General features: G+C 44.1%; 1 protein-coding gene across 2 annotated transcripts in view; it reads right to left on the bottom strand.

The window, feature by feature from the left end:
- The window catches only part of WDFY4 (WDFY family member 4), a 1018342-nt gene that overhangs the window by 262097 nt on the left and 733341 nt on the right, over nucleotides 1-22904 (bottom strand). For both annotated transcript variants that reach the window (XM_078642707.1, XM_078642708.1), the window contains one exon: nucleotides 7765-8053. In XM_078642707.1, the coding sequence (XP_078498833.1) occupies nucleotides 7765-8053 (289 nt within the window). The remainder of the gene's footprint in view (nucleotides 1-7764; nucleotides 8054-22904) is intronic.

The raw sequence follows: 22904 nt of genomic DNA, 5'->3' as shown, positions 1-22904 counted from the left end.
TCAGCAACCAGCTTAGATTCCTTTTTGTCTGTTCTGTGTTCCACATTTGTGCTATGTTGACAGGAGCCTCTGTTCTAAGGGTGAGCCTTGCCAGTTTTTTTTTAACAAGTTCTAGCTTCCAATGTAGTTACTGTCTAAGTCTCTTTAATATCCATACATTTGCTTCTTTTGTATTTCTTGATGATTTTTCTTCCCACGATTATTAATAAATGAAAGAAACGTGTATTGCACACAGCGACCTCAAAAGGTATTTCAACGGTTGCTTCTCATGCCATTCTCTGCTCTTCAGTCTATTGTTTCAATGCTGCCCTTTCTCTGAATTTTCAGGCACCATTTAGCTGAAATACGAACTAAATTCTAGTTTTTCCTGTTTACTGGAACGCACTAAACATGTTTGTTACCCCCCCCCCATCCCCCCTTGTGGCCTACAAGGCTTAGGAAGGCTACCGAGCCACAGCATGGTGCTTGGGGTCGTTTGCCACTATTCCCTGGAGTCTGTCCTAATACGGCTGGTGACAGTGGGTCAAGGACACCCTTTCCACACCTCACTCTCACTGAAGTGGGGACGAGCAGCCAAACGCTTCTCGAAGAGGTAGTGTGGAGAGCATTGACTCCATACACAACAGCCACACAACAGGCGCAGTAAATCACTGTCCAGCCCAGTGCTTGTCTTTGTAGTAAAATTAAGTACTTTAACGTCTCAGTAGTACAGAATAGTGAATAATTAGATAGGGATATAAATATGATGTTTTATGATCTCATCCACTGGGTCTTAACAAAGCACCACACCCTCTACGGTGCCCTTCTCCCAGCTCTATGGTGTCCTCCAATGTCCGTGGTGACCTCCCCGCAAGTCAAGCTTAGGGAAGATTAGGCACAGATACAAGTTTTACAAAGTGGCTCCGACATCAATAATTGTTAGATCAGTTTGAACATTTCTTTACCTGAAGAGCCTCACCGATAAGGACACCTTCCTATTGCCACTTACCTTGCTTCACATTAACTTTTTCAGTCTCTGTGGCTATGCCTCACTTATAGCTGCTGAGTGGAGATGAAGCTTGGTGGCTCTGGAAGGTGCATGTGTCAGTGTGCACCATCAGTGTCTTTTTTTGTGACGGCCATGCCCCTCTCTCTTGGACTCCTAAACGTATCAGCACAGCAGGGCAGAGTGATGGATGGTATTCACCAGCTGTTGCAGGAACATACTGGTAGGTACTCGCCTTCTTCTGCAGTTTCAGCTCTTGGGCCAATCTGGCAGATACTTAACTTCTGAAGTTGAAGTCCCAAGACCAATGTAGCTGGTGCTCAGCTTCTTCCACAATTGTGGCCTCTGGGCAGGCAGCTCCCCCGTTTCAGTAGTAATGGCTCCTTCAGTTTACGCCATACACCAGCAGTAGGAGCACCAGTTGTTTTGGCTGTGGGGGTGCTGGATGGCACGTTGTGGATTGGCTCCAAGTTTATTTGCGCTGATCATACCAGAACCACACTCTAAGAGACCAAGTGACCCCTCATTATATAAGTCATCCTGGTGATGCTCCCTCTTCGCAGTTGCTTCTTCAGGGTCATACACCAGGAACACAGCCAGGCTTCTCTTCATGGAGAGTCTCTCTTCCTGCAAGGTCAGCTACTCTCCATCCCTGTCTGAGCAGACAGGCAGGCTTCTAGACAAACTCTGAGCTTCTCCTGCAAGTTACACAGACTTCAGTGTTATCCTCTCACCTACTGTAGACTGATTGTTATGCAGAAATTTCACTCCCAAGCACACGTTATATCATGACACGGTTTCCCTATTTTAGTGAACCGACACAGTAATTCCAACACAAAATATAAACACTTTCTTTTGGTTCTTTCTTTTCAGGCTTTTATTCTGTAGATTTCAGCCACAGCCAACACGTGTTTCGTCGCAATTGGGGTGTGATCCAGCGACTTCATCAAGGTTCCTGCCTACCGTACACGGTGGATGTAGTTGGCTCCGATTCGGTTGCCGTACTCTGTAACTGGAATAGATGATCATACTGTATACGGCGAAAATTTGGACTTATATATATACAAGGATTTGTGTATTTGGATGGTCGCGAGACCCCTTGGAACCCCTTTGTGGGTTGGAATTATCACCACATTGACAATCCCAACACTTGGAAAAGTATAGCCTTGATGAAGTCGCGGGATCACGCCCCAATTGCGACGAAACACGTGTTGGCTGTGGCTGAAATCTACAGAATAAAAGCCTGAAAAGAAAGAACCAAAAAAAAGTATTTATATTTTGTGTTGGAATTACTGTGTCGGTTCACTAAAATAGGGAAACCGTGTCATGATATAACGTGTGCTTGGGAGTTAAATTCATGTTTATAAAGCTCTTTGCTTTTGTCTGTGGAGGTTAGTGGTTCTCCACACCATTAAGCAACGTTACCTGAATTTCCAAAATAATCTACGATTTGTGCAAACCTGCTGTGAAGCGCCAAAATCCCTATACTTAATACCACGTAACTTAGGATTCTTTGACTGTTATGCAGACCACAGCGTGCTCATGCAGCAGTTCTTCAAATACTCTGTGGGACATTATTCATTGATCAAGAAGAGTGTGGAATTGGAACAAAGTTGGGTAGTTTGGGTTCCCCTTTTATACTCACTTTCCAGACAGGAGATGTGGATCCAATATCTAAACTCCTGGACCGTTTTGGGATAGTTCCTTTTAAAAATGTCATGTTATGGTTGTAGTGCAGACACAGCATTTCTTCAAGGTGATGGCTAAAACAGCAAGTAGTTAAGAGGCTGGCTCCAAGAAGGAGTATCCAAAACAAGGGCACAGTAAAGTGCGAGATCTCTACATCAAGCTGTCATCAGCCTTTCTGAAGCTGTAATAGGAGAAAAATAAAAGAATAGGCCCTGCCTAGAAACTTCCTCATCTTAAACAACCGAATCTGATAATTCAATCCCTCTCCCGTACCGCTCTTCAAACTGCAGTGCTCAGGAATATCTAATTGGCAAAGGGCCTCATAGAGTTTCTGATGGAAGCCTTGTTACCATCCTTCCTCACTTTAGTGCCTGGGTCACCACCCTCTAGCTTCAGGAATGCAAGCAATACACTTCCACCAATAGAGGAGATGTGCTCATCTTCCACCATGTTCCATACTAAACCAGGGGCCACCGAAAGTAGATGACATTGGTCTAAGCAAACATACACACAGTCTCACTGTCATGTATGTGCCTCCGGGTATGGGTGTTGCACCGAAGCAAAATGTTTGCTTGAGTGTGGCCAGTAGACTGCGGTTCCCCTTTGAACAGGCGCGGTGCGTCCATTGGGGCGTAGGGGCGAAGCCCCACTAAGCCCCATGGACCCACCACGTCCTCACTAGAAGCCAAACACAATTATTTTTTAAAATCGCGCTATCTGCCGGCCGGGAACCGGGAGACACCCGACCTTCCCGGAGTGCGCAAGGGGGGTTGGGGGGGGGAAGGATCGGGCTGCTGCAGCTGCGCAAGTGTATTTTTGGGCACAAACATGCCCGCGCATGCGCAGATCGTTTTCTTGTGAATTCCCCCTTAGAGAGAGGACCAGGGGGCGGGCCGCAGCCCCCGGGGTTACACAGGGCGACTGGGCGAGGAGTCATGGTGCCCCCCCAGCCAATCCTGGCGCAGGATTGGCTGGTCACTACATAGCCCGGTTACATAACCCCTGACGGATAGCACGGCCGACTTTGGTGCTGGGAAACCAGGTTCGAGCCTCTTATCGAACCATAAAAATGTATACATGACTTACTTTGGTGTTAAATAAATAGATATTTTAAAAAACAAATAAAAATGATGTTCCGACTAAGGTGTGAAATTGGTGTCGAATAAATACATGTTTTTAAAAACAATTAATATTAATCATGTATCATTGGTGCTGGAGTACAAGGTTCGAGACTGGTATTAAACACTGACAAGCTGTGTGCAAGTTATATGGTCATAACAATACATGAATGATGGATGTAGGATGGGTGGATGCATGAATGGATGCAGGATGAATGATGGGTGGATGAATGGATGGGTGGATGCATGAATGAATGATGGATGCAGGATGGATGCAGGATGGGTGGATGGGTAGATGAATGAATGATGGATGCAGGATGGATGCAGGGTGGATGGATGGGTGGACGAATGAATGATGGATGCAGGATGGATGCAGGGTGGATGGATGGGTGCATGAATGAATGATGGATGCCGGATGGATGGATGGGTGGATGCATGAATGGATGCAGGAATGGATGCAGGAATGGATGATGGATGGGTGGATGGATGGGTGGATGGATGGATGCATGAATGAATGATGGATGGATGGATGGGTGGATGGGTGGATGAATGAATGATGGATGCAGGATGGATGGGTGGATGGATGCATGAATGATGTATGGATGGATGCAAGGTGGTTCGGGCTCGCTCGCTCGCTGCGCTCGCTGCGGTGCAATATGCAAATTAGTTTACGCCTCACCACTTTCAAATGTCACCAGCCGCCCCTGCCTTTGAACACAAAAAAGGTTGGTTCAGGAGCATTATTATTCAAACACAGATACTCCGCTACCACTACTTTATGTCAACAGCCCAGGATATGGGCAGTAGTCCCATGTTATAAGTGAAGGCATGCTTGGTGCACCCTTCACATCTTAGAACAGGTTATGGACCTTGGCTTTACCAAGGATAGGCCCAAGCCTCAGTGAACACACACAATTAACGTTCTTGCTGAGCCAACAAAATGTCAGGATTCCAGTTTCACACGGAGATGGATCACTCGGAGTAGGAGTCCATGCCTGTACACCATGCAGGGGACATTCCCTTTCTAACTATGTTGCTCCTGCAATGCATTATTGTAGACATAGTTCAATCTATTCATTTTACTCATGTTCAATTGTTCAATTGACCTCCATCTGCTGAAAATGAGCTTTGTAACATTTCATTTAAAAGTCATGTGTCAATGCCTGCTAGATCTTAATATGTATTACCGTCCATGGGGGCTGAAGAGCTGGGCACAGCCAACCACATGTTAAATTGGTAGCACCTGAAAACAGAATGTTTAAGGTAGAGTCAGTCACATAGCTACTCGTTGTCCCTGCAATGCTGGTCGGTTGCAATGGAGCCCATTATATGTTGAGGATACCAATGGTAATCAGCAGAACAGGGTATCAGCCAAGTGTCCACCTGATGATTTGAGAAAGTTTCTAAGGTTGGGACATATTCGGTTAGTCATGAGGCCTGTGATTCCATAAGACCAGTTGGTCGTAGATGGGAACAATTACCAATCTGGTCCATATCTTTGTTAGACTGGCAAGCTGGGAACGAAGGGTCTTGGGGCACCTCAATGGTATGCTGGCCCCCAGGTATGCTCTAAACCAGTGGTGGAGTTAGATACATCTTCTGCTGGTCCTGAGGAGGGCGTTGAGTTTGTTCAGGGGATCTGTGGTGCCGTGGACGTAACTCCGAATTCTTCTTATAAATGATTTCAGGACGCTTACTGCCCTGCCATCGATATTCTCAGCCAGCAGGCCTAAATCATGGATGATTGGGGGTGTAAGGAGTATTTTTTGTGCATTTTGGGGAGGATGTAGAACCTTACAGGCAAATTCCATCCAGATAGTTGCTAAATGTCTGAGCTACATCGTTACAGCATCTGAAGTAAGCAGGACAAAGCAAATCGACCTAAACAAGCTATTTCTGATGACAGAAAACACAAAGAGGGCATCAAAATGAAGTACAAGTAGAACTCTCAGTCTTTTTGTATTTTTCTTTCCTCCTCTTATCTATCTCCTTCCTCGCTTTTTGTTTGTCTCTCTCCTCTTTTTCTCTCTCTTTACTCTTTCAAGTCACTATGCCTTCGTCTCTTTGCCTCTCCCCCTCCATTGTCCTTTTGTTTGTCCTTTTGTTTTCAAATTTCACTCTTCTCCTTTTCTTTTCCCCTCGTCCGCTTTCACCTTGCTTGAAATCTCTTATCTTTTCACCTCTCTCCTCAGTTTGTTTCCTCCTTCCCTCCTTCCCCATTTTGTCTCCCCCATTGCCTCTTCTTCCTCTGCAATTCCTCTCCTTTTTCCTAACACCCTTTTCGTTTTCAAAAATATGGGGAGTGGGAATAGTAATTTTTACCCCTATGCTATCCAACACTTTCCCTATTGTTGCACTTGCTGGAATGGGAATAGTAATTTTTATCCCTACGCTATTCAACACTTTCCCTACTGTTGCACTTGCTGGAGTGGGAATACTATTTTTTTCCCCTCCATTATCCAACATTTTCCCTACTGTTACACTCATTGGAGTGGGAATAGTAAATTATTCCCCTCTGCTATCCAACACTTTCCCTACTGTTGCACTCCTTGGAGTGGGAATAGTAAATTATTCCCTTCCGCTATCCAACACTTTCCCTACTGTTGCACTCGCTGGAGTGAGAATAGTAATTTTTATCCCTCCGCTATCCAACACTTTCCCTACTGTTGCACTTGCTGGAGTGGGAATAGTCATTTTTCCCCCTCTGCTATCCAACATTTTACCTACTGTTACACTCATTGGAGTGGGAATAGTAAATTATTCCCTACCGCTGTCCAACACTTTCCCTACTGTTGCACTCCTTGGAGTGGGAGTAGTAAATTATTCCCCTCCGGTGTCTAACACTTTTCCTACTGTTGCACTCGCTAGAGTGGGAATAGTGATTTTTCCCCTACGCTATCCAACAATTTCTCTACTGTTGCACAGAATGTAGTGTAATATATAGGTTTAAAAAATATTAAATATTTTAATTTATAATAAAGAAAATTACATAATGTTATGTTACAGGTGTATGCATATATATTTATTGATAATTTTAAATATTTTATAACATTTTATAATTAAATAAAAGTATTATGTACTAAGTAAATATATATATATTACATGTTATATAAATGTATTTTTAAATTCAATTTACTTATAATTGTTAAAATTTACAAATAATCTAGAATTTTTTTTAAGTTAAATGTATTATTTAATTTATTTTACATTATTTTTTATACATATAAAAAACAATATTTTGTACTTCGATATTTTTAACGATATTTTGTTTTCGATATTTTTGTACTTACCATCATGAAGATAGGAGGTTGATTTTTTTGACAACGATATTTATGTCCAGATATTTGTGTAACTCAATATTCTGGTACTCGATATTCTGTAAGTGATTCCATTTGGATGTGGCCTTACTCATTCGTACTATTTATTTGGGATCATTTAGTCCAAAAATGTAACTTGTTTGTTCAAATAATATTCATTTGTGAAAATAATGCTTGTGACTTAAATGAAATGTTTGATATCTTTTACTACTATTATTTCTTTTTAACCCCTTCGGCGCTCATGACGAGCTCAGCTCGTCATGAGCGTAACCTGCGCTACGCTGATGACGAGCTCAGCTCGTCATGTAACGCGGGGTTTTTTAAATCGCAGCGCGCAGCGGGAAAACCGCTAGCGCGCATGCGGTTAAAAAGCGCAAACTTAAGAACTTTACTGGTTTAGGACAGTAATAATTCTGACCAAATGCCTTTTTATTACGGTGTGCTCTTTCAGCAACTGTCTCTGCTCCAATCACTGGAAGAATAGAGAAGGTTTATTTGCGTGACTAATGCATTTTATTGGGGCGATGCAGGGACAAGTACTGAAATGCGTTAGTTTAACCCTTGATGCGTGGCACTTAGCAGGACTGAAATAACTGACCAGTTATACATAGTATTTTCATTACAGTAATACATGGACATTATCTGCTTCTCTCACCTGCAGAAGATAGCGCATCAGCTGGATTTCTTTCACTTCATGGTATGAGTACCTTTGGCATGTTGGACTCTCTGGAAGTGGCACATGGCTAACTGCTGACCAAGTCCTACTTCCTGTTGGCTTGATGTCACTTCCTGTGAGCTCTGACTCACTTACTGTGGATACCATCTCAGGCCCTTTCTGCTGCAATTCTTTTTTTACTGATAACTTCTTACTATGCCCAGGCTGCATCTTCCTTTCGGACCACTGATCTTCACGATACGGAGAGAAAATTAAAGAATCCCCGATGCTGAAAAAGGAAACATGATCTTAATGAAAGTCCAGTGGATTCTGCGGAGTATTTGCAATTATATGATACTAGGGCAATAAGATCAAGAAATGTTAAGTTTCCACACAAGCCAATATTGACTATCTCTAAAAAATTCATCCCCCCTCTCCCGATCTGTTGGAGTTTCCTACTTTAATTTTAACATATGTTTCATTCAATCACTACCAGTTTAAGCCACTCAATCAGCCTGGTGCCTCTAAATGAGACTTTCCTGCTAGGCCAACAAAGGAAAATGCCCTATACTGCATTGTCAGAAGGCTTGCACTGATGTTTACTACAGCAGATCCATTGTTTTTGGTGGCTCAGCAGTGCAGGAAATGAGGGGGATCCAGCCAGATCCCAGACCGACAACTCTTATTGAGCCGGATCCTGAGTGCCCGAAGTGAAACATGCAGAGTTTGTCCTGGTGTAACAGGACTGAGGCTCATTCAGCAGCGTTCACACATCTGCTTTCACCTGGGAGACACAACCTGCAAGCATGAAGGGACTTAGCAATTTTCACTTCCAGGTGAGCCCAAAAGTGATTTAATGGGCCATCAGACCAACTTATTTTCCCAGCATCATTCTGGCTGGGTGCAATTTGGAGCCTGTCACTTAGGTGCAAATGCAATGGTGGGAAACAAAGGTACTCAGCTTGTTATCACTTCACAAGTATTTAAAAGAATCTATGATTTGGAGGCAAGTATTTGACTTTGACCACACCTGTATATAATACACACAAATAAAGAATCAAATAGCATGTACTAATTTAAAAAAAAAAAATTGATAGCACTTCACATCCTATTGAAGGGTGTCAGAGTGCTTTATATAACACACACATTTATATATAATAAATCATACACATGTGAAAAGCAATGTACAAGAAAGGATATATAAGATGAGGATTATAAGGTAGATAGAGGTACATCTTTTCCTTACTTTTAGGCATTATCAGCCTGATTCATCAAGCTAAATTGCACTTGCAAAGGGCAAGATTCTCAGAATCTTGCCTTTTGCAAGTGCAATTTTTGCATTTGGGATTCATCATCCCAAATGCAAAATTCGCTATTAAAGAATTCGCACATTTGCGAAGAATTGCATTTAAGGAATCTCTATTTGAGATTCCTTAAATGCAATTCATGAATCATTTTAAAATTGCGAAATTGCAATTTTGGGCCGCTATTTACCGAGAGGTTAGACCTCGTGGTAAATAGCAAAAACGTAGAAAAATGCATTTAAATGCATTTTTCTAAGTTGCATGTTACACACACACATGTCCTTTGGACATGTGTGTGCGCAACACCAATGTAGATTACATTTCAGGGGTGCTACAGGGTGTCCTTTGGACACCCCTGCACCCTTGAAATCGCATCCTTATTTGCGATTAGCTAATTGCTAATCGCAAATAAGGAATAACTCCCCATTCATTCCTATGGGTCTCCTATGGGCCTGTAGGCCCATAGGAATGCATGGGGAGTTATTCCTTATTTGCGATTAGCAATTTGCTATTCGCAAATAAGGAACATGTAGGAATCGCAATATTTTTTGCATTCCTACATGAATCCCGTTTTGCAAGTCCTTAATAGCGATTCCTTATGAATCGCTATTAGGGGCTCGCAAAACGGGAGAATGATGAATCTGGCTGTATATGTTAGAGTTGCCTACAAGGAAGAAACACAAATCCGGATTTAAAATGTAATATACTGATTGGGATTGTATGTACTAATATGACTTTCATACTACCCAAAGTAACTCTTTTGAACAACCTTAGAATAATGACAGAATGAGAAAAAAATATAACATTCTAAACCCATGCCTTGCAGTTTGCATGCAGCACCTGGATGCTGGTGTATAGCTCACTGTGCTATACGAGAAGCCCTGCAACTTATGAAGTGCAAATCACAAAAGATCATTGTCTCAAGACCAGTAGGCTACCTACCTAGCCACATAAAATAAAAATCTGTGTTCTGCATGTTACATGACAGAATGTATGACGGTACTATGCATACTAATACCACATGTGCCATTTCAAGGCAGGTATTACTACGCTCGCACCCCTGCAGCGACCTTCCATTAAAACGCATTATTTTACCCCGCATATGCATTTACCACGCATGCCATTACAAAGTAAAGGAATGCATGGTAAAGGCATACACTTTGTAAAAGTGTCTAAGGTAAGTTACACTACATTGCACTACCCTAAACCCTAAAGCAGTACCCCTGCATGCATGACCCCCGAGCCCCAATCCTTTCCTTATCCTAAACCCTGAATCACTACCCCTGTACGACCCTCAGTCCTCTCCCTACCCTTAGCCCCTTCCATGCTCATGACGAGCTCAGCTCGTCATGCAGTACAGTGCTCCTGTGCTCATGACGAGCTGAGCTCGTCATGACCACACCCGTTTTTATTGCTGTCCAGCACAGCAGGATAATCTCCCTAGCAGCGATGCGGTTAAACAATACCCTGCATTACTCCCAATCTTACCCTAAATCCTAAAACACTACCCCTGCACGACCCTCAGTCTTCTCCCTACCCTAAATCCTAAAACACTACCCCTGCACAACCCTTCCTCAGTACTCTCCTTACCCTAACACACTACCCCTGCATGTCCCTTCCCCGACCCCCAGTCCTCTCCCTACACTACCATGCAGGACCCCCCTGTCTCAACACTAAACTCTAAAACACTACCCCTGCACGATCCTCCCCCTGGCCCCGAGTCCTCTCCCTACCCTAAACCACCACCCCTGCACAACCCCACAACCCTATCCTAAAACACTACCCCTGCACGACCCCCCTCCCCATCCCACAGTCTTCTCCCTATCCTAAAAAACTACCCTGCAAGACCCCCCAACCCTATGCTAAACCCTAAAACACTACCCCTGCACGACCCTCACCCCAACCCCCTTTTACCCTAAATTAGTAACCCCCACCCCAGGCCCAATGTCCCTTACCCGTCTCTCCTTGTGGTTACTCTTTCTCCTCGTGGTTCCTTGTTCCTTAGGTCATCTGAGGGGCGGTGCACGTCGTTGTGAGGAAACGGACGAGCCTCTGTTTCCGCACAATGACGTGGATCGCCTTATTTTTTACAACATATGTGCTTTTACCATACATACCTTTACAACGAAATTCGTTGTAAACACATCCGTGGTAAAGCACATGCTTTGTAAACAAGCATTTACAATGCAATGGTTTCGCCTTTGGAAATGTTAGAGCTATTGGCATTGCTCACACACAGAGCCCCACACACAAATACACACACACACACACACAGAGCCGGACACACACACACAGAGCCAGACACATACACAGAGCCAGATACACACACAGAGCCAGATACACACACAGAGCCAGACACACACACACACAGAGCCAGACACACACACACAGAGCCAGACACACACACACAGAGCCAGACACACACACACAGAGCCAGACACACACACACAGAGTCAGACACACACACACAGAGTCAGACACACACACACAGAGTCAGACACACACACACAGAGTCAGACACACACACACAGAGTCAGACACACACACACAGAGCCAGACACACACACACAGAGCCAGACAGACACACACAGAGCCAGACAGACACACACAGAGCCAGACAGACACACACAGAGCCAGACGCCCACACACAGAGCCAGATGCCCACACACAGAGCCAGACGCCCACACAGAGCCAGACGCCCACACAGAGCCAGACGCCCACACAGAGCCAGACGCCCACACAGAGCCAGACGCCCACACAGAGCCAGACGCCCACACAGAGCCAGACGCCCACACAGAGCCAGACACCCACACACACAGAGCCCCAGAGCATAATTCCAAGAGCCGCATGCAGTGAATTCCGGCGCCACCCACGCCCCCTAGCACCTTTCTGCAGCTCACGGGACGCCGCCCGCACCCGGCCTGCATCCGCCTCTGCCACCATTAACTGGTGCTAGGCCGCGCCGCACTCACCACCTCCGGCGCTGGGTACACAGGGGCCCGCCTTCACTGCAGGCGCCGCAGTCACCAGCTCCAGACTCCCCCTGCTGGCAGGACCAGTGCACCTCACGTAGGCCCGGGCTCTTTATATGCTATTTATTCACAGCACAACGAGGCGCTCGTGTGGCCTCCAGAAGCAGTTACTTAGCCCACTCCAAACTTAGACCGCACGCCCGCAGGCTCTCGATCCCAGCTCCGACGGGTGGGGGAGGGGGCATGGGGGGGGTTACTGCTCACCTCAGGTTGTATCTTCGTGCAATCTCGTACCCCCGATCCAGGCAAGTACTGGCACACCCTGTTGTGAGAGCGGCCTGCGCACATGCACGCTCGTGAGCCGGCTGCCTCTGTGCGCCCCGAGGTTGGGAAACATTTAAGAAATGCGCCCAGGGGCGAATTTCTTCGAAAAGACTGATTACTCTACCAATAGGCGCAGGCTTCACGGGCGCCAGAGAAAAGTGAAAAACAGCCAAATATTTGTGGCAGAGGCCGGTGGAGGACAAACGGGCGAGAGGTCGGACTCCCAAAGAAAAGATCCGTCTGGGGTTGAGTCAACAGGCATTTCAAGTAGATTTGGTAATAGTGTCCAGTTTTCTCTCTCCTGTAGCGGCATTACACTACATCACACTAATTACACTGCCACGCCCCTTTGAGAGACCCCCCAGTTTTTTAATCCCACTTAAAGCCCTGGTGCACAGTACATGTACAGATGCAAGAACGCAAGCATATCACTCTGGTATCTTATCAACGGACTATCACTGATTGGGTGGGGGGGTGCAGCACTACTTCTAGATTCGGATAAAGAATGATAGTAAAAAAAGCCATAAAATATTTTACTGTTGTACTTATTATTAAAAAAAGCCATGATGGCGAATAGTGAAAATAACAATGAGACAATTGTTTTAAACTAAAATAACTCTAATGATTCCAGCATTACAAAACATTTTACGAAGTGAAAACTACTTTAAATGTTTACATACATTATCAAAGGTCACTTTCACTTCTATGAAGGGAAACTGAAGGACTAACCAGGGGATAATTAACAATCAGGAGTGTCAACGGTAATCTCGCAGCATTTCAGATATACAAAAATCTTTAAAAAATATTGTCAGACGAATAGGTCTCCTAACTTATTCTCTGGACCCAAGAGTAATGCACTCGACCCTTGAAGTTGATGCAATATTTTATCTTCAGTGTCCCAACTACAAAACAGGTCTAAATGAGTCTTACTACACTGTTCTTTGTACCAACATGTACAGCCTTAAAAGCAGCACTGGTTTCCTAATGAACTCTGGCCACTGTCAGGCAAGAAACAAGGACACATATATACCAACACATTTTCCCGTAGACACAGAATGGGAAAACCCCTAGGGTGCAACAGTCCCTAGATGTATAAAGCCCCCGTGAGCTCGCAAATACTGTGATCTGCAAAAGGTTTACAACTGTAAAGGTGCTTTTTTGTGATGTACAAAAGCCCTGTGAGGAAAATGATTACTGACTCTTAAAATAGCACTTGCTACTCTTTCCAAATTGCAACTGGGAGGGACCATGAAAGGGCTGAAACCCTTTTATTTACAAAACGAAAATATATACATACATTTTATTTTACCGGAATAGTGGTCAACACCATGGAAAACGTTTTTTGACAAAGTACTGTGAATCAGCACTTTTGTGAAATTGCTTGAATTCAGTGCAACCAGGACTACCACTTTTAGAATGTGGCATTGCTTGAATGGGCATAATTTTTAGAAAGTGTCCATGATTGCAACGAGTCAACTCATAACTTTAATTACACCGCACATTGAAAGCAGAAATAACAATATTCTTGTAAGTCTTTTACCTACTAGTACTACCTAGTGTGATACAAGTATCTTCGGGGTGAAAAATATTCAATTCTAATCTCAATGCCCTAGATTTGCATCCACAAAATTAGACTGTTTGTGTCATATCAGAGTTGCTGTACTTTGGAAACTCCTACTGTGCAATTCTAGAGCGCTCGGTATCATAGCTGAAGCTTGTAGACACATTTGAAACTTGCTGGACTCCATCTGCAACAAAATGTTTACCCTGTCGGAGATGAACAAGGAAGTTAGATCGATCCACTGCCATTGTAATCGTTTTGTGTTCTCATTTAATATCTTAGTCAGTGCATTCGAGTGACTGTTGTCTTCATTTACTTTGTTAAGATTAATACACCATTTTGTTAAATATAAACCCAAAATTGAAAACATCGTGTTCTGTTGACTTGGAATATTCTGACAAGTGAAGTGGGCTTTAAGAACAACACCCCTCTCTGGGCTATCCCGTTTGCCGCATGCGACTTAAGGAAACAAAAGCAACCTCAACAATCAGCACAGCAAACAATGGATTGATGTGCTGGCTCAATTCCCTTAAGTGGAACTACACTGTTTGGTGACAGACCAAGTTGACCTGACAACTGAAAGGGACATGCACGATGTTCCAACATCTTTCACCGGAGGTGGCACAGGGAGTTTTCCAATTCACGAATGTCCATAAAGACAATTGGAGCCTCCCCACCCCCACGCACACCCACCCCAATATTGCAGTGCTTTGCCAACATAAGCATACCATAAAATATCTGTTAAAGTCTGATCCAACCGGTCATAAGGCAAAGCAAATGGGTAGAAAACGAACATATATAATATCTTCTCTATACGTTCGTTACAAAAACTTGTAGATGCTGAAAGTCATACTCCGCCCTTCCAACAACCATTAAAGTAGTTACAACTCGACAATATCATATCAACAGTGATATGATTATATAATGTGGCATGTCGTCTAACATAATGTGCAAGGTCCTGAGCAGTTTCTTTGGAGATGCTGTGGTTGTGTAATTTAAGTGAAATGTGTCGGTTTTGGATTATTACAATGTTTCGGCAACTTTTGTTAATTAACAGAACGAATGCATGCCAACATTTGGGCTGGACATCGGGGGGAAAGGGCGAATGCAATTTCACCATTTACTTGCATTGAAGTGGGGAAGGTTTTGATTAGAAAAAGGGGGATAAAATAAGATATTTTGGCTTCAATAGTCACCCGTCTAGATCGGAAGTGTGAAAATGTAGGAACGGCTAGATGAAAAATTGCCAGTTTTTTTAATTTCTGAACGAAAACATACAGCTCATCTTGCAATACGAATAACCATGTATGTGTGTAAAATATATATACATGACATCCTTCGGGGTGTGTGAGGCAAATACATCCAACAAAAGGGATGCCCACCGGTGTTACATTTACACCTCTGGTCCCGCCAGTTTTTGCTTAGTCCTTCTTAGTCTTCCTCCATCCTTCCCACTCCTTGCAGGAACAGTTCAGCCCCCCGCTTTGTTAGTAAAATATATGCAAAGCATTACTATACTCATGAGTAGGAGGGCTGGGTGTTTTGCACAGATATTCAGATGCCCGTGCCGTACGTGTTCTCTGCTGTCATAATTTCTTATCGTTAATGTGAGCTGTAATCTTCATGTGACCTCGGGCAGCACAAATACTCCTCCCCTACTCACCCGGAGGGACAGTAGCATACCTTCAAAGACATACGTCTCAACACACCCCAAGCAGGGGCCACTTACCAAGCCCAGCCAGGTGTCTGCAACGTCAGCCACTGTCCCCAAAGCTTGTAAAAGACAGCAGCTACTTTCCATTAAACGTAACGATTTAGGGCAGGCTCATGTATCACGTGGGGACGGACGTACCAAACCTGCGGGGGAGTGAGGATAAAGCCATGTCCCCCGGACGGAGCCGGAGAGCTAACGAGCTGTATTTGTCGGGATTATAATCCCCAATATGGTCGCTAGATGACGCCAGAGCTATCTATCGAAGACTTTCTAGTGGTCCGGAGCATCCTTTACTTAAAGGAAATCTTCGCGGGTTTAACAAGGTGCGCGGGGACACGCGGTAAGAGGTTTGGCTGAATGCGGTTTCTTGGGTTCCTCTGTTTATAGCACCTTCAGGCAGCTTCGCGCCGTGCCCGAGGGCACACGCCTCCTCTGCGGCGTGGTACCCATTGGCAATGCCCTGCTGTCTCGAGGTTCTGGTGGAGCAGCCTGCCTCCGCTTCACTGCAGTCCTCATCCGAGGGAGCGGGAGGGGGGCGGGAAAGACACGGACAGCAGGGGGGGCGGGAAAGACACGGACAGCGGGAGGGGGGGGGGAGGAACGCACTCACCTGGACTTCTTCCGGCGGCCGTGGTCGGCATGAAATGAGGAAAACAAACACCAAAAAAAAAAAAACGAAACTCCGCCCACCGCCCAATGACGATGCAAAAAGGGTGGAGAGCGAAAAAAAATGCAGGAACGCCCACGAATCTGGTCCGGCCATGACGGACAGATCTCTGTTCCAATGGCTAGCCTCCATTTATGGAGCTAGCCAATGGAACAGAGGGCGGATTCAAGTCCCCCATACTGCAAAATTAAAGATTTCTCCTGGGGGCGGAGCTAAAGCTCCGTGCCCCAGGCGAAACCTAAAAATGCGTAGTAAAGACTATGCGTTGTTACAACATGCGTGGTAAGGCTTGCGTTCTAATGGCATCCAGGGAAACAGCCGCTATGTAATGGCTGTTTCCCTTCACGACAGGCCCTACTGCAGGCAAATTATCCATCTATGCTACTTTTAGGTAAAACTGACTAGAAAAAAACACAGTTATCTCCAGCAAGTGAATTAACCACCAGAGTTACCTTACTATTATTATTATCCCCTGAAAATTACAGGGCACAAAAAGATCCCTGTAGTAAGTGCCTTAACCGCATAAGATATTTAAAAATGCAGACTTTTTGTGACCAATTAAGAACAAAGAGACACATTTACTGTCATGCTTGCCCTGGTTGCCAATTTCTTTGAGGCTGAGTTACAAAAAAAAGGTATAAGTTGACTGTCAGACTCAGCTATTAATTACTCCGCCCCTGGCTACTCCAACCCCTTTCCACTGCCACATCTTACCTCCAGATTTATAGGTTCCCGGAATAAGTGTTTTCCAATTCTAGCACTGTTACTCAGCACATAAAATTGCTACTTTCTGCGAAATCCGCAATTCAGTCATTGTGACCGAAAGTACCTGATTGGCAACTTGTCAGTTCTGGGTCAAGGCTCTGTGCGCTGGGAATAACCCATCCAGCATTGACCAAAGGGGTAGCAAGGATGTCATGGGCCCTTGTGCTAACAGGGAAATCAGTCCCTTTGACTGCTGTTGGGGTTGTAAAATAAAGCAGTTATCAGGTTTCAATGGGCACCTCAGGGATCTGGGTCCGGTGCCACTGCACCTGCTGCACCAATTGTATGGTAGTGACTCAGTGTAGGCCAGACTGCTGCAATGCCACATATAATGCTGTTTGCGAAGTATTCTCACCTACACTCCTGTACGCGCAAGTAGTCCTAGTGTATGAAGTTTGAGCTTAGAGCAGGGAAGCGAGAAAAATACAGTTGTGCTCTTCAGCTGGGTGCCAGGACACAGCACCTGCCCTCTTCCTGTCTCACAGCATGAGTTATCTATGAAAAAAACAGGGGGAGAGGAGGATAATTGAGTCTAGGTCGTCCTCCTATGGGTCAGTAAGAAACAGAGTGGATCCCAGTCATGGGACCCTAAGACCTAGCTCAGCTCAGGTATATGATTATTCTAAATCATAATACCTTCAAGAAAGAAAAATTTCTTTCTAGTGTCCCCTCACTCACCGGGGTTTCCCCACTGTGACATGCTTCATCATTGGGGCCCTCCCAGTTCTCTACGAAAAGGGGCGTGCTGCGACTCACGGACTACGCAGGAGCACTACAGTGTGAATGACTATGTGTGGTGCAAAAAAGAATAAGTGGAGTGGGTGTGTGTGAGTATTAAAAATACCATACTTAGTGGGCCTAACTGTTTTATTGAGCTCCTATGCAGGTATATTGAAAGTGGGGTTAATGTCACTGTAGGGCAACCTATAATGTGGTTGACTCAGTGATCAATATGGTCGACATGTTTCATGCTACCCCTAGCATTTCTTCGGGACCATGCAGGGACCAGCCCTGCATATGCCACTCCTAAATCCCAATAGTGGGGACAGTGAATCTATTACAAAGGTAAAGTGATATTATTTGCATGCATTTCCAATAAAATACATACTTTTGTTCCTCTCAATTAGTAGGTGCTGTAAAATAAAGCACAATGTTAATGACAGACCTTCCCCTAGGGAAGGCACACATAGTATATTGCAAGCCACTCTCATTCTGTGTTTGTAAAGAATGATGTGCGCCATATTGGCGCGTGCAGGCTTTCCAAATCCTTAGTCAAAAAACGTCGTGAAATTTGTTCGTGAATTCACACAAATAAACAAGACAGGACTTATTGTGATCAAACATATAACTTACACAACATATACAAAGTACACAGATTAAGAAGAACTCCAATAGTTACTTTTTAAAGCGAGAATTGACACTTCCTGGTCACGCTGGGGGGTCAATTTAACTTATGGGATACACTGCTGGAAGAACGATGTACATATACACATAAATCAGGGCTCAAGAAAAAGTCCACTTTTGTCCCACCTTCTGGAAATCTACCAGTTGAAATCCTAGCTTTTGAAAAAGCAATAATGCGGGAAGTAAAGGAGTTAGACCCACGAACAGTAAAAGTGTTCCACAACATGGATAGTCAAGAAATTCAAGCAATCCAGGAATTATCAAATCTGAGCATCATAACGATAAAACCAGCGGACAAGGGTGGCGCGATTGTGTTACAGAACACTGTGGATTACAAAGAGGAGTGTCTTCGCCTTTTGGGTGACCCAAGAAATTACGCTGTCATTAAGGATGACCCGACTGAACGCTTGAGGATATCCATAGCATACCTAACCGAAGAATCCCTGGCGAATGACTGGGTAAGCAAAAAAGAAACAGAGTTTCTAACCAACACCAGACCTATCACCCCATACTTTTACACGATCCCAAAAATACATAAACGCCTAATAAAACCACCTGGAAGACCCATAGTCTCGGGCATTGGTTCGATCCTAGAGCCGCTTTCCAAATTTGCGGATGCTTTCTTGAGGCCGTTGGTACAAAACACAGATACCTATTTAAGGGACACGAAAGATGTACTCTGTCTACTAAAAGATCTAGCTTTCGAGCCTTCCTCAAACATACTCATAAGTCTGGATGTTGAGAGCTTATATACGAGCCTCCCCCACAAAGAAACCCTGGAAATTCTTGAGGAAGTACTATTTGATTGTCAGTGGGATTACAAAACTCCTAGACATGTGGTGCTTGAATGTTGCCGCTTGGCACTCACCAAAAATTTCTTTAGGTTTGAGGAAACGCTGTACCGTCAACTACATGGGACGAGTATGGGCAGCACTTTTGCGCCAAGCATAGCAGGCCTTTACGTTCATCACCTGGAAAAAACCAAAATATTGCATGAAAACAACCCATACCGAAACCATATTAAACTGTGGAAACGATATATAGACGACGTTCTGGTAATATGGAATGGCAGTGAGGATGAAGTGGATTCCTTTTTTGAATGGCTGAACCAGCAGGATACATTCCTCAAATTCACCATAACCCTCAGCAGATCCCAACTAGTGTTTTTGGATCTCAATATCATAGCAGAAGAGGGACATCTGAAGACCATAACACATTTCAAGGCCACAGCCCGGAACTGTTTACTGATGTATGACAGTTTCCATCCGAGGCATTTGAAGCAGAACCTCCCCTTCGGACAATTTCTGAGGTTGAGGAGAAATTGCTCGAGTAAAGATGACTACAAAATACAGGCGGATGACTTGAGTGTTAAATTGCATGAACGCAACTATCCGGAAAAGCTAGTAAGAAAGGCAAGAAAACGGGCATCCAACAACCACAGGGATGCACTGTTGGAACCAAAGATGAAGAATACAAATGAGAATCCAAGACCGATCTGTATCACCACGTTCACAAAGGTATCAGACCAAGTGACAAAAATAGTGAAAAAACATTGGCCTATCGTTAACAGTGGGGAATTAACCATACCAACCCCAATGTTCAGCCACCGACGAGCCAAGAGCCTGAGAGATCATTTGGTCCACACACGTCCAAGATCCAGCCAGCCTCCTGCCAGACAGCAAACCCTACCCACTGGCCACTATGCATGCAACAACTGCAGCGTCTGTCTTCTGACAACCAACACGAAAAATGTGACCTTCAATGATGGAACCAAATGGGAATTGAGACAGATGTCAAATTGCAATACCAGTGGGGTAGTATACATGATTACATGCACTTGCAATCTGCATTATATCGGAATGACCACACGCAAGGTGAGCACAAGGATAGTGGAACATCGCAGCACCATTAGGTGCAAAAGAACGACAACAAGAATGACAAATCATTTCATCGAATCAAATCACACCCCCAATGACATGAGGTGGGTGGTGTTGGAAACTGCTAAAACCAAAGAAAACCAAGAAAGGTTTCTTCATGAACGCGAACAACGATGGGTGTACAAATTACGTACGGACACCCACGGGTTGAACTATGACATTCCCTGGGGTGCATTTTTATGATTAAGGGTTCATAATCATGACTTTCCTCCATCTGCGAGACTTCTCAATAAGTCCAATATCAACTTAAAGCATAGCCAAATGAGACCTCCTTGCTATGTTTGGCACACATTGATATATCTCTGATTATTAAGCGGTATGCCACCATCACCAACTATGTTCTGATTGCGATTAATTTCAAAATTAATTTTGTTTCCTAAAAATTTATCAAACATGCCCCCCTTCTGACACGTGGAAAAGTGACCAGACAGAGGTACTATCATTCCCCTCCTGTCTTCATTGAGCCAAACTTTGCATATCACCCAAAATAAATCAGGCGATTATTTTTAATTAGGTCGCAATTAATTTAATTTAATTCTGTCGCAACACATTCAGTTTAATTTCTGCAAATTAGTTAACAATAGTCGCCCAATGTACACATAAACTTATGGATATAACAAAGACCACGGCCAGTCTCGAACCGGCAACAAACGAAATTGTTAAAACCCCGGCAAGACAAGCCCTCTTCTCTTTCCGTTCACTCGCGGATAGAGGCATACTCCCAAAATGGCCGCCATAGTCGGACTGGTCTAGTGGTTGAGGGCGTGCCCTCCCTGGCTCTAACACCGGAACAAACAAAAACAAGAGCCCGGCGGGAACAAGGCAAGATGCGGTCCCGGGGAGGTGTTTTGAGTAGGTAGAGATACGCGATTTCACCACACAGGATGTAAGTACTAAATCTCTGTTCCGATGGAGAATGCCACTCTAAATAACAACGTGATTATTCACGAAGGCGGTATTTCCGACATAACGATTTATGTGTATATGTACATCGTTCTTCCAGCAGTGTATCCCATAAGTGAAATTGACCCCCCAGCGTGACCAGGAAGTGTCAATTCTCGCTTTAAAAAGTAACTATTGGAGTTCTTCTTAATCTGTGTACTTTGTATATGTTGTGTAAGTTATATGTTTGATCACAATAAGTCCTGTCTTGTTTATTTGTGTGAATTCACGAACAAATTTCACGACGTTTTTTGACTAAGGATTTGGAAAGCCTGCACGCGCCAATATGGCGCACATCATTCTTTACAAACACAGAATGAGAGTGGCTTGCAATATACTATGTGTGCCTTCCCTAGGGGAAGGTCTGTCATTAACATTGTGCTTTATTTTACAGCACCTACTAATTGAGAGGAACAAAAGTATGTATTTTATTAGAAATGCATGCAAATAATATCACTTTATCTTTGTAATAGATTCACTGTCCCCACTATTGGGATTTAGGAGTGGCATATGCAGGGCTGGTCCCTGCATGGTCCCGAAGAAATGCTAGGGGTAGCATGAAACATGTCGACCATATTGATCACTGAGTCAACCACATTATAGGTTGCCCTACAGTGACATTAACCCCACTTTCAATATACCTGCATAGGAGCTCAATAAAACAGTTAGGCCCACTAAGTATGGTATTTTTAATACTCACACACACCCACTCCACTTATTCTTTTTTGCACCACACATAGTCATTCACACTGTAGTGCTCCTGCGTAGTCCGTGAGTCGCAGCACGCCCCTTTTCGTAGAGAACTGGGAGGGCCCCAATGATGAAGCATGTCACCGTGGGGAAACCCCGGTGAGTGAGGGGACACTAGAAATACATTTTTCTTTCTTGAAGGTATTATGATTTAGAATAATCATATACCTGAGCTGAGCTAGGTCTTAGGGTCCCATGACTGGGATCCACTCTGTTTCTCACAGCATGAGTTGCCATAACACAGAGCCGATGCCAGCGGGCCCTGGAGTGAGGAGAGGAGAAGCTGTAGTCTCTCTGTAGTTTAAATTCAAGTTCTGTATTTGGATGCTTCAAGGAAGCAATACCAATTTATAAGCAAATGCAGTTGGTGTTAAAACTGGGGCTAACTGTAATATTTTCCTCTGTTCTCACCTAGATTTATTCTTCGATATGTCATAAAACATTTAATTTCCATTCATGCACCCAGGACCTGGAATAGCATCCAAGCATCCATCAGGACCATCGCAACACTCCCCAATTTAGGAAAGAGTTGAAGACTCCCCTCTTTAAAGAACACTACATCATAATGCATTAACCGTCCACAACTCAGCTTCATTTCCTTATATTAGCTGGCTTTGAGATTGCCTTTGCCTTTTGGCTAAAAATATTATAGTAATATATATATATTTTTTTATCCAAGTAGTAAAAAATTGGGGTGGAATTAGTCACCAGTGATCTGCTTACAACAGAACAAAAAGCTCATACTAATCTACTTATTTAGAAGTGTGGTAACTACCTCATTAAAAGCACCTCATTCGGGG

This window comes from Lissotriton helveticus, chromosome 5_1 (genome assembly GCF_964261635.1).
Source record: "Lissotriton helveticus chromosome 5_1, aLisHel1.1, whole genome shotgun sequence".
NCBI lineage: Eukaryota > Metazoa > Chordata > Amphibia > Caudata > Salamandridae > Lissotriton > Lissotriton helveticus.
The sequence above is the reverse complement of the archived record's forward strand: the minus strand, read 5'-3'. Positions and strand labels throughout refer to the sequence as shown.